The 13,297-nt window shown below is 29.8% G+C and overlaps 1 protein-coding gene across 1 annotated transcript; it reads right to left on the reverse strand.

Moving 5' to 3' along the window:
* Positions 1-4,855: 4,855 nt before the first annotated feature.
* On the reverse strand, positions 4,856-6,892 carry LOC21404511 (gibberellin 2-beta-dioxygenase). Its single transcript, XM_010112665.2, has 3 exons — positions 6,367-6,892; positions 5,907-6,255; positions 4,856-5,199 (listed from the first exon to the last, which is right to left on the reverse strand). Exons 1-3 carry the CDS (start codon positions 6,768-6,770, stop codon positions 4,948-4,950), a joined length of 1,005 nt encoding a protein of 334 aa, XP_010110967.1. The 5' UTR covers positions 6,771-6,892; the 3' UTR covers positions 4,856-4,947.
* Positions 6,893-13,297: the final 6,405 nt, after the last annotated feature.

The raw sequence follows: 13,297 nt of genomic DNA on the forward strand, positions 1-13,297 counted from the left end.
GCCAGCTCCCATGATGAGAGTAGATCTTGTGGTCTTTTAACCAACCTTTTAGCCTTATATATCTTCTTAGGGTTGTTTTTTTTTTTTTTCTTTTAGACTCATGATGCAAGATAAAAAATAAATACACATTAGAAACGTCGTGTGCCTCACAAAGGTCAAAACACAAAAAGTTACTTCATATGTCGCATGTTTAGTAGGTAACGTTTAAAGTAAATTTAAATGTCGATCACATAAATAACGTCTAACGTGGTACCTTTCTCGACACACAATTAGAAGTCATTTTTATGGGCAACGTTTAAAGCCTTAGAGGTCCCTACGTCTAATGCTTTTTTTGTACTAATGTTTATATTTTTTATTTTGGCGACTTGAAACTTTACATGGGATAGGAATAATATTAGGAGGGCACCAACCAGATTAAAATGTATTTTTTTAGTTGTTCTCTTTTTACTTATTAAAATATTTTTACAGACATATATATTTGCTAGTATAGTAATTCATATAAGCATTAATGAAAATCCAATCAATCGAGAAAGAGAGAGTATGTCAAGAAAATCGACATCAATGCATGAATTTAGTAAATTAAAAGAGAACTCTTGACTATAAAGACTATTGCTAGTATATTTATTAGTATAATAACTTATTTTATAACTCAAATCATATTATTATAGTATTTTTTATATAAAAATTTAAATTTAACTTTTTTTATTAACAAACTTTACAATATTGCAAACATGGAGTGGAGTTATCAAAAAAAAAAAAGAAAAAAAAAAAGGAAGCGCTCAAATCAGTATCAAGAGGCAGTGACTTTTTGGTTTGGATGTTGATGAGTGATGACGGAATGCTTTGTCAGAATTTAAAAATAAAAATAAAAATAAAATAAGAAAAAAAGTGGCAAAGATTGTGATAGTAAGGTGCACTTGGATGGTCAAACGAAAACTCTTTGGTCAGTGATGAGAGTGACTTGGGCTAGCTAGCCCCTTTGAAAGGAAACGTCTCCTTTTCTTTCAGAATCTTCTTATATTTGCGTGTGAGGAATTGTGGGGACTACATCCCCCTAAACCATGGGCCTATTTATTTGATATCCTTTTCAAATTCCATGTACAATAAACATATTCTCCCTCCAAAATAGTACACAAGGAATTTGTTAGTGTAACAAAAACAAGGACTTCCATAAACAATTATCAGGGTCAAATCAATAATTTGCGATATTTCTGTGTCATGGCCTCTTACTATTTTTCAGTCTTACTACTTTTGATGTGATCTCCAAACTTATTTTAAAAAAAAAAAAAAATACTCATCGAGTTGTTGGAAAGTAATTGAAAATGAAATGCATATTCAACGGAGCTGGATATTGGAAGTATAATTAAAATAAAAAATAAAAATAATGAATTGAAAATTAACGTTGTCATTGATTTAATTAATAACACTCTTTTTTCAATGTTTCCTTCAAAAATTATGTATATTTATTATTTTTTTTATAATTTACACTGTGTATCAATAATATATGTTCTGATCAACTCAATATATATATATATATATGTTCCAATAATTTCAACGTTTACACTCTCCCTCTATGTGTGTGTGTGTGTGTGTGTGTGTCAATACTTGCATATAAAAGGATTTTAAGATGCAAGCATCTTCTCTTTATAGCTTACCTTTCAAAAAAAGAAAGTGGAAATTTATAGCTTGAAGCTAGAGAGAAAACACTATTACATCGACCCCCAAGTAGGTTATATGTTTTTCTGTATCATATTAAATGTTGAGTTTAAAATGACATCTTTTTTCTAAATTAAAACAACCTTTTAAATGTATAAATTAGAAAACAATTTATTCTCTTGATTTCTTTTTCATGCACATGAGATAGTAAGGTACGTACATTCCGCCGCTTTTCAATAAATAGCTCAAGAAATTCAACGAACAACTCATATATTTAGTACGGTAAAACGTATTATGTTAATCATGCAAGCATATATGTTTGGTCTACCGTCTACCAACGTATATAATTCATGAATTATGTGTAATGTTTGGAAGCATAATTCATAATTACTGTTGTGTCTTTTTTCTTTTAAAATTAAAAACAATCATAGGATGTTTGATTCTTTTGAAAATGTTAACTTATGCACCAAGTGCACGGAACTATATTTTCATTAGCAACTCTTCATTAATCCTTTACTTCACTGAAAGTAACGAGTCAAAATGTACTTTTCTCATTAAGATTCATTGAATCCTAGTACCTTCTCATAGAGACATGGTTTAAGGCTTTGAATTGTAAATATAAAATATATACTACAAGAAAAAAGGTTTTTTGCGGCTAAAAATCTGGTGGCTACTTGTGTTTTTGGGTCGCAGAAAGTTTTTTGGCGATTAAATTTTTGGTCGCTAGGTGGTCATTACTGCTTGGTTGCTAAAAGCTTCCTTGCGAAACAATATTGCCCTTTTGCAACCAAGATTTTAGTCGCTAAAAGTTATTACTCTAGTAACAAAAAGTATATATGGAATTTATGACAACTAAACAATTCTTTTGCGACTAAATTGAAAGTTTTACTACCAAACAGTTGGTCGCAACAATTTTTGTGCAAGAGGCCTAACAAGTAAATTGTGCAACTTTAGTAAAATCTCTTATAATTGAATTGGATTAACCCACTTGCGTTTGGGTAGTCTTACATCCATTAAGCTTTCTTTGGGTGCATCCCTACTGACTTTTAATAGTGGTGTTGTAAGTACGTGAAAGGATAATTGATATCAAATTTTCTTATTACATCTCAATTAGGTTAAAAGTTTACTAGAAATTCTAAAGTTTATAATTTGCCAAGAAGTTTACGGATTCAAAAAAGTTTCCAGCAGATTATAAACTTAAGCAACTTTTAGAAATATTCACTTTCATTATGAATAGGTGACAAAGAAATACACTTGATAGGAGGAGTTAGGAAAGAGAAATCTAATCCCAGTCTATAGCTTTACTTCACTTTGAATGGGGGAATAAATCTTAATATCACTTTTCTACACTTGCTAATTTTTAGTTTTTTGTTTTTTTTGTTTTTGGGAATACTTAATATTTTTTAGTTAATAATTATATATTCCTAAGGATATTTCTTTGCTTGCGTTATTATAATTCCTATTTTGGAAGTAAATGCTCGAAAAAGAGCTCAATATTGTCTGAGCTTGATTCTACTTCCTCCGCATACTGTAAAAAGAGTTCGAGAACAATATTCACCATTTAGCCAATATCTTTACCCTTGGTTCATTACAATTTAATAAATATACACTAAAAGTAAAACTTGAGTGCAACTGTTTAAGAATATTCGAAAACACAAAAGACTACAAACTAAAGGTTGAAAATTTAATATGAGGTTGACATTCGCTACCTACTTGTAAAGTCCTTAATTTATCAAGTTAAAGGTATGCTTTCTACTATTACTATTTATAAAATGAAAAATAATTAAAGTAATCTTCTTTTTTAACCTTAATGTGATTTAAGATCGTATTCTTAAGAATATTAAGAGAACCACCTATGTTCGTTAAATAGCTGAAAAACACCCATTCTCACAAAATTTCACTCATTTTTTTGAATTCCAATCTTGCCCCCAACGATTTAAGCCCAAACGATGAGAAAATTGTCCAATTCTTGAAGATCCAAAGGGAGAGATGTGAATGGGAGTGTGGAGGTTTTCGTTTTTCTTTCTAGCTGTTGAGGCATATAGGACATCATTTAGGGATTTTTTACGATGGTTTGGTCTTTGACGTTCTCTCTCTGTTTTTTTTTTTTTTTTTTTTTTTTTTTTTTTTTTTTTTTTTAAGATGCAGTATATTTTATGCATATTTCAAGATCCTTCTACAGTAGCCTCGTATTTATAGTGTATAATTCTGACTACTGCATTTAATCAAAATATATACAAATTAAAAAACACACAAAATAAATAATTTTTGATGTAGATAAAAAAAAACCCGATATTTCATTTTTTGTGTCCTATCGTAGAAATCTCCCATAGATTAAGGTTTTGCTTTTCTTTTAATAAGCATTTCTTTCATAAAAAAAAAAAAAAAAAAATTGGCCTTTACAAAGGTTGGCTTTGACCCAACTTCTTGATGCGTTAGCGAAAGGCTGTATTCGTGTTGGTCAACCCATTTGTGGTGATCGCACATATGCTTAATTGTCCACATGTCAACGTCAATAAGATGCACCTCCTAATAAGTCAGATTATGGTTAAAACATGCATAAATGTCTCGTTTATTTCACTAATTCGAGTTTAAAATTCAAATTTTATTATAGTAAAAAGCTCTTAGAAACAGTCACATCTAGTTTTTTTATTATAATAAAAAATTCTCACATAAAATTATATTTTAACTCGAATCAACGAACTAAACGGACTTGAATGGAGTAGATAATTTAGTTGTATAGTCTTCTGATGTTAAACAAAAACCCATAACAATCTAACCATCACTAAGGAAGGTTAATTAATTATGAAGGGATTAAAGAGAATTATTTCTCAATTCTCACCATGTAGCCTAAAAAAAAAAAAGTTACGACTTTATAGAAGGTAATACATAGTAGCAGTTTAGTGAGAAGTACAATTTGAAATATCAACATAAAAGTTTGGTCAATATCATAAAAATATACTTTAAGGAAATTTGACAAAGAGCTTTTCAGCGGTACATATACATGATGACATGATGATGAACAACTCTCATTAATTGCAGCAGAATAGGAGGTTGTCGTTACACTTAAACCAGGCAAAAAAGTGGAAAAGATAAAAGGGAGAATAAGATATGAAAGGGGAAATAACAACCTATTCGTTTTCCATCTATGGCAAAGTAGAGTCAACTATTTCCAAACCTAGCTATTTTGATCTTTGACAAAAAAAAAAAAAAGAAAAAAAAAAAGAAAAGAAAGACTCCTAATATTTTTGCCAAATTTGAGGGTTTTTTTTTTTTACCACAACATGAGCATTATTGAGATGGGGTTTTCTCGAACAGTCCTAGCCTATTATCGGCCAGCCTTGATTTGTAGGCAGATTTTTTGTATTCCCACCATGTGAATTCCTTGTATAAGCTTTCTTCTCCTTTGGCCACCAAACAAGGCAAAGGTGCTATTTTCTCACTCAAAGGTGGCCCTCCAAAGTAGATCATGGAAATTCTTGATTTCCTAGGATCAGCCAGTACTCTGTGCTTCAAACTCTTAAACCTCCCATTCGTCATAACCTGAATATCAAGAACAATAAATTATTTACAATAATAGTCATCATATATAACAAGAACAATAACTATTATTTATGTTAAGTATTGTGAAAAAATAACTGCAAATCACAACATACCATAATTGATAAGGTATAGCTAGCGGTAAATTTACGCTTAGGTTTTTAATGTTGAGGTCAAGATTTCGAATGCTTACTCATTTTATTATTATTTTTTTTTTTAAAGAAAAAGACAAGTAATAACTAACAACCGAATGATTTTTTTTTATTATAAAAAAGCCCTGTCACGTGACAGTGCATGTTTTTAATATAAAATTGTAAAAGAGCAAATGATGGAAAAAATTGTCATAAGATGAGAAAATAGAGAAAAAAAAATAGAAAAAAGAAAACAGAGAGAGAAAGTACAAACTTGAAAGAAGAATAAAACAGAGCAATGCCCGTTTAAGAAATTCCAAAGGAAAACACACCACAGAGAGAGAACTGTACCGACTGCCCAATACGACGTATGATTTGACCTCCAACACAGAACTGAAGTAAAAAAAAAAAAATTCTCTTTTTTTTTTCCTAATCTTCCTATTGTCATCAAATCAAAATAAAAACAGAAGGAAGAAGAAAAAAGAAAAGAAAAGACCTGAAATGGAAATCTGGGACAAGTCTGTTTATTTGGATAAAACCGAACCAGCTGATTATAATTATTACAATTATTATTATTACCTGCAATGAATCGCCAACGTTGATGAAAAAGGAGGAGTGATCAGAAGGGACGGAAACCCAAGTCCCATCTCTGAGACAGATTTGGAGTCCTGACGTGTTGTTGGATCTCAAGACAGAAATTATCTGTGGGTCTGTGTGTTCCCCAAACCCAATCAAATTCCTTCCACTCAATGCTTGAAGCTCCGGGCATGGCGGATAATGATTCATCCTAAAACATGAGTCACTTTTCTCATCTCTCAAAAGCTTGCTCATCACTTTCCTATCTTCAATCCCCAGCCCTTCCGCCATTAATTCCACTATCTCGAACGCCATCTTCTTCACAGCCGCAACATAATTCTCAACCGCAGACCTAAAACGGAAAAAAAAACAAAAAAAACAAAAACAGAGCATTTTAAGAAACAGGGGAGAAGTTACATACAAAAGCAGAGTACTCTGTTGTTTGTTTTCATTGTTTTTTTACCAGAAAAATTGTGGGTTTTCCCGGAAAATGAAGCGAGATTTTTCGGAGAAGACGTCGGGATTGGTGTTGAGGAGGAGGTATTCGATCCAACCAACATCGCCGTTGGGGCCAATTCGCTTGCTGCCGTAGCCGAAAGGGTCGGGAGGGCCGGCTCGGTCTTTTTCGGATTGGGGGAGATTGAAGAAATTGAGAGCTTCGGATTCGAGGCGGGTTATGAACTCCATTGGGACGCCATGGTTGACGACCTTGAAGAATCCGAAGTCTTCGCAGGCTTTGACAATGGAGGAGCTGGCCTCCGGGTGCGACAGGTCCACCATGGGGATTCCATTGAAGAGGCTAGAGGTGGGCCTGCATGATTTTATTGGAGAGAAATGGTCTAATGCTGGCTGAGACACAACCACCATGGTTTTCTTTTTTTTCTTATTTTTTTTAATAGTTTTGTGCTCTTTGTTGGGTTTTAAGAAGAGAGAAATAAGAAGAAGAAGAACTGAAGAAGGAGAAGAAGAAGAAGAAGAAGAAGAAGAAGAGAGTTTGGTTTTTTTTTTTTTTTTTTGGTGGGATTGGTATTTTGAGTTTGAGGGTGATATGGTGGGGGTTTTAAATGGGCAAAAAAGTGGGCTTTGAGGAGAGAAAATTTTAAAGAAATTAGTGTTTAGTTGTACTAAGTACAGTAAACACTGCTAAATTGCATGAGGGGCATAGGCGTTGCAAACTATAAACAAGAGCCATCTGGCATTTGGGTGTCTGCTTGGCATTTATCCTATCGAGGGAGGCAAATTTGCTTTGTTATTTCTTCCTATTTCTGTTAGGAAAAATGTTAAAATATTATTGGTGGTCATTGAATCATGTGTAATTACCAACGCCATTTTAGAATTCGTGGTCGCCTATGAAAAAAAAAAAAAAAAAATCTCGTGAGACACAATTTTAAACCGTAGTAATTAAGAAGTTGTTTGGTTGAGAGATTTGTACCTCGATTCGAATCATGATTTATGGTTCGCTACAATGTTTTCTCTCATAAAAAATACACGTAAATCAAAAATAATTTTAATCTCATGATTCTAATCCATGAACCAAACGTCTCCTAAATTAAAGAAAAGAGACTTGGGGGTTTCAGGATTTAGGTTCGATCGATTAAGATTTAACTCAAAAATTATTAAAAAGAAAAAGTATATGATTTGCTTTGGTTTTGTAGAGATTTAATATTTACATCATTCTAAATAATTTAGTGTCATTGTGGTATTTTATTTTTTTATTAATTAAATTATACTTGTTTATTTTTTAATATATTGGCATAAATAATACTTTTTATTATGTTGAGGGGTACTTTTGATTTTTTTCAAAAATTACATTAATAGGTGCAATAGCCCCATATATTGAACCTAACTATTTTACAATTTATTAATAAAGATGTGATAATTTAATATTGTATTCTATTTGCAATATTCTAAGCGTATTTTGTTATAAGATATCTAAAATGTTATGTAATTTTTTTAAAAGTAGGATTATGTAAAATTCCGCAAATTTTTGTAAGCAGTTTACTAATATGAGAGTTTACATATATTATTGTTCTTTTTAAAAAGCAGTAATCAAACTCTATTTATATGAATTCAATAATCTCAAAAATAAAAAGAACATTTTTTAAAATTCAAAAGAACAAATGACATCTTAACTAAGTTGGAAATATAATCCTTTACCAAGAGATTAAGAAAAAAAAAAAAAGATAGAAAGACCAAATTAAGCCATTCTGTTTTGAGATATACCCTTTTCTCGCTTATCTCTCGTGTTATTACGAAGATATAAGACTAAAAAATCTTTTCTTTTTTTTTTTCAAATTTTCATAATATGAAAAATTTAAGGATATTACGGATGCATTCTTAGTCGTGGATTTCCCGATTTGCTACTTAGCACGTCACATTACCTTTGTTTTCCTCCAAAACACGTCACATTACTTATTATTCAGCGACGTGTTTTGTACCTTGTAATCGCAACATAATGAGGTAAGAGACCATATATATTCAAGTAATATTATCCCTATTATAATATGAGAAAGAAAAAAAAAATAAATTTAGAGGTTTGATAATTTTATGGCGTGTAATAATATGCAATGAATCTTTGCATACGTTTTACTTTCTAAGGTTATATAATTTTGTCAACGGTTTCTGTGTGAAATTCCATTTGCAAGAGATATTATTCTCCTTCTTAAGGAATTTTCAACTACTTTCACACCCTTTTTAATATAAAGAACATGAAAAATTCTCCAAACTCAAAAAGAATTTGATTCTTGGAGTTTAATAATAGATTTACCAAATGAAAATCCAACACTGCATCTTTATATGATTCACTGATCAATCTATAGGTCCTTCATGTGTGTTTAAAATATCTTATCGCAGGAAAGAGGGTGTTCCTCTGCTAAGAATAACAATTGTAAGATGACATTTTGTGAATTTCATTTGGTAACATGACATTAATTTTTCTGATTTTCTTCTGACATTATGAATTATAAGAGTTGTTAAATACCACTTATCCTTAATCAAAAATTGAGTACATTATTACCATTGTCTGCAAATTTGTAGGTCTCGGTCTATGAGTGCATGTGCATGTGATTTCTTATTGTTAAAATTTAGGGCTAATACACAATTTTTCCTTTGGATATGAATGCATTTTTAGCTGTTGGATGAGGCTTAAAACAATCTCATCCGTTGATTTTTTTTAAGCTTTTATCAAACAGTAGCTGACAACTTGACTCAAATAGTATTTTAATCATCTAATGAGTGAAAAGTAAGATATATGCATTGCAATATGCACTATAGTTCCACGAAAATCTGATAATTGTCTCTTTCAGTTGGAATAAGAACTATTAGTTTTACCTTATAGGTAGACTTTATTTTAAGGAAATTTCTACGGAAAGATTAATTGAAAAAATAAATAAAAAATTATATGTTCTACATTTTTTTTTATTGTAATATTAATCGGATCTAATAATAAAAAACACACTACTCATACTAGTTCTCATCCTATCATAAAAAGATCCTTATTTTGAATCTCTTTACACTTCAGTACTGAACTGCAAAAAATCCTTCAAATAGAAAACATGGAGGATAAAGCAAAAACTAAAGAGTTGTCGGACCACATCATATTACGTTTTTTTTTTTTTTTTTTTTTTTTTTTTTTTTTTTTTCCCAAAAGAGTTTTTTTTGTTTAATCTGATCCACCTATCTCATATTGTTGCAAGAAAATCCAGTCACTTTCTCGAGAATTAAAAGCACCCGATTTCTTTTCCATTAGCAGGGTGATAGAAGTAGCATTTATTGCAGAAAATCCTACTCCTTTTTCTCTGACGAAATTTAAAATGGTCAATTCAAGAAAATTTTCTAAGAATGTGAAGTTCAAAACCTTTTTTTTTTTTTTTTAAAAAAAATGGCAAGTTACGTTTTGGGCCCTCTCCTATTCAATTGGGGCAGGGATTTTATTATTGTTAGCCTCTGCTGTCATACATTACATACCTTCTTATTCCAATATTGTATTAATGGCTTTAGTATTTGTTCTCTTCTTTTGCGTCCAAAATCACTACTCATTGTGATCTCTTGCTTCAATTCATGCAAAATAGATAGAATCTAACCCGTTTTGTTGATTTTCTCTTGGACAGCTGATATTTCTCATGCATGATGTTGATGAGGGACACTCCCTAACCAATCCCATCCCATCCTGTAAGTTTTGACCCCACAGAAGTTGGCAATTTAGGCCCCACTTTATATAAATTTTTTTGTCTGTTAAATCGGAATTTTCGTAGACGAATTATTACACTTGATTTTTTTCCTCATCATATTCGTGGGTTACATTATATTGAAGGACTACGTGCATAATAATATCGGGATCATTCTACGGTTGGAATTATTATTGGAAGTGTACATTTTTTAATCTTAAATCTGATCAGAACCATGTAAAAGAACATGCATAAAGACAGTTTTTGTAACAAATTTATTAGTTAAAAAACACAAATCTTTTCAGGTTCTACCATAAAAATCTCTTCATAATAGAAGCTTAGAAATAATTCACATTTTTGTAATACGAGCTTTTATTTAGATTTCATAAAAGTATAATTCAAATATTTGATCCTAGGTCTTAATTTAATTCTATCAGTAAACAAATTAATTGGACAAGTTGGTACACTATAAATTTCTAGTAAAACTCTTTTTAAAGCTGTGTTTGAAGTTTTTTTATATAGAAAATAATTTCTTGATAAAATTATAAAACGTATTTTTAAAAATTATTTTTATTTAAGATTTAAAATATTTTTATTTTTATTTTTATATAAAAATTAAAATTATTTTAAAATGAGTTTTAAACACAACATAAAAATTTAAGTTTTCTTTTGTTTTTGTTTGTTTTAGAATAGCTATTTTTGTAGTTGGGGTTGGTATGTAGTGGGAATATTGAAGAAAAATATTCCTCGAAAAAATATATATTGAAAAAAAATGCGGCTAACTTCATTTTTTGAAACTGGAAAACATCATATCAAGTATTGTCATGAGATAAGTTGGGAGTACAGTGATAGACAGAGCATTAGCCCCACTAATGCGTGATGTAAACCCAGGTGTGTCTAATTATGATGTACTTACTAGCTAGTCTACTTTTTCGTACTACTTAATTAATACTTGTATATTAATCTCCATCGGTTAAAACATGCATCTTTTCGACCACAAAAGAAAAAATCATCCATATCATCTGGATATTCAATGTTCGTTTAATTTATTAATTTAAGTTAATATATAATTTTATATAAAATTTTTTATTATAACAAAAAAATAAATATTATTTTTTTAAGAATTTTTTATTATAATAAAATTTAAATTTTAAATTCAAATCAGTAAAATGAACGAGAACTTAGACTGATGATAAACAAACTTAAAACTCTAGTCAAAGTTATTGTAGTTATGAGGTGCAGTAGTACTTATCCACAACTGAACTTATTTTTTTAATTTATTTTCTTAAGAGTTCTATTTCATGTTACCAGTTGTCCATCTTCATAGGGTTTCTTGGTACAATTCAGCCTCTCCTTCGGCCTTTTTTTTTTTTATTTCAAGATTTGAATCTAAGAACGTCTTTTTACAGGTTTGGTAAAGATGGTTGGATTTATAAAAAGCGTTCTTGTATCGGCTCACGTTTCTGAGTTGGCGGCTTGCAAGCTCGAGCTGTCATTGGACCAACAGTGAATTTTCATTTTCGGTAGAAGTTGAAATAGTGAATTGGATTATAATAATAATTTTCAAAAGTTACCGTTTCCACTAAAATATTCATAGAAACTTGAAAATTCAGAAAAATTACGTCGGTTTATCGCAAAAGTTATATATTTCTGTGAAAAACGTAGCGTAATATGAGACACGTTTATGGAAATGTTGATAAAATATCCATAAAATTGTATCAAGTTTTTGGTGTCCTCTATGGGCTCGTTTAGTTCGTTGATTCGAATTTTTAATTCGAGTTGAGATGTAATTTTATGTAAGAACTTTTTACTGTAGTAAAAAAATTAGATGTGACTGTTTTTGAGAGCTTTTTACTGTAACAAAATTCAAATTCTAAACTCGAATCGATGAAATGAACGGAACCTATATTTATTATTTCTTTTCAATTTATTTTTTATATGATTAAATCCATAAATATTTATTTTTACTGCAACTGTATATGCTTTCACGTGATATAAGGGAGAAGAAAAGTTTAGTTTATAATTGTGAGTTAAGGATATTTTTCATATATTTCGTAAAAAATTTTATGATATCTGTAATTTTATAAAATAAGTGTTGTTTACCAATTACCTTAATTATTTTAACTCTAATTTTATTCGAAAAGAGATTATATTGAACTAAAAAACTAAATAAATAACAATAAAACCAAGCAACTGTGAAAACTCAATGAATGAATTAAGGCCTTTCTTTGATTCGGAGTTTTCAATTACAATTTATTATAGTAAAAAATTCTCATAAAAAATTACATTTAATTTTTTTTAATATAGTAAAAATTTCTCATAAAAAATCATATTTCAATCAAATTTTAGAATTTTTGATTTCAACAATTTTAATCGTGTTCAAATTTCTTAATTCAATTAATTAATGTTTATTTCTATGCTGAAAGTAAACTTCTCTAAGTTATCATTAACCTTTCTCAAGAAAAATCTAAACATTCATAAATTTAAAATCATGATTCATAATTTTAATTTTTAAAATTTAAATTTTTTATAAAAAAAATATTGTAAAAAATAAAAAACCATAATTTAAACTCTGAACTTTGAAACAAACGTCCTATGATATTTTTTATCGATGCTGATATGACTACTAACCGCTTATGCAACAGCCTCAAATGTTTCTGTTAATAATGATCTTTTCAACGTTGAATAAATGTATAAAACGTAAAATCAAGTTTTTGCATTCCTTCTTTTAATCATTGTTAATCTTTTTCCAAAAGGAAAGAAATAAATGCTGATAATATCCATAGCAAATAAACAAATTGTTTTAATTATAAAAATAAATAAATACGACTATTATATATCAAGTAATCTGACACGACACAACCTTTGGTGAAAGCGGCGGTAGATACGGCCAGCAGCACGCTTTCAGCCAAATGATCTGTACAACTAGACTACTAGAGTTTTGCACTTAAGGTTCAGTGGATAAAAACAAAGTTATAATTATGTAGTAGACTTTTTGAGCTCTCAAAGAAAAACTGCTAATTTAATGTGGATATGTAGGTAATAAGTAACTCTCAATGGATATGAAAAAGTTCAAGTCGTTTTCTTTAGATGCATTAATCCACTTTGCCATTTTACTCCTTATCCTTTGCAAAACCATAAACATCAAAGAATTTCTTCTTGTCAAGTACAACAGATATTCCCTTTGAATGAACCACAAACTAGCTAGTGCTGTGTGCAATATATTGC

The sequence above is a fragment of the Morus notabilis genome, unplaced genomic scaffold (assembly GCF_000414095.1).
Source record: "Morus notabilis unplaced genomic scaffold, ASM41409v2 Scaffold336, whole genome shotgun sequence".
Lineage (NCBI taxonomy): Eukaryota > Viridiplantae > Streptophyta > Magnoliopsida > Rosales > Moraceae > Morus > Morus notabilis.

Coding starts and splice junctions, on each gene's coding strand:
- LOC21404511 (XM_010112665.2), bottom strand. CDS start 6,770: ATGGTGGTTGTGTCTCAGCCAGCATTAGACCATTTCTCTCCAATAAAA. Junction 6,256..6,366: donor GAAAACCCACAATTTTTCTG/GTAAAAAAACAA, acceptor TTTCCGTTTTAG/GTCTGCGGTTGAGAATTATG. Junction 5,200..5,906: donor ACGTTGGCGATTCATTGCAG/GTAATAATAATA, acceptor CTTGATATTCAG/GTTATGACGAATGGGAGGTT.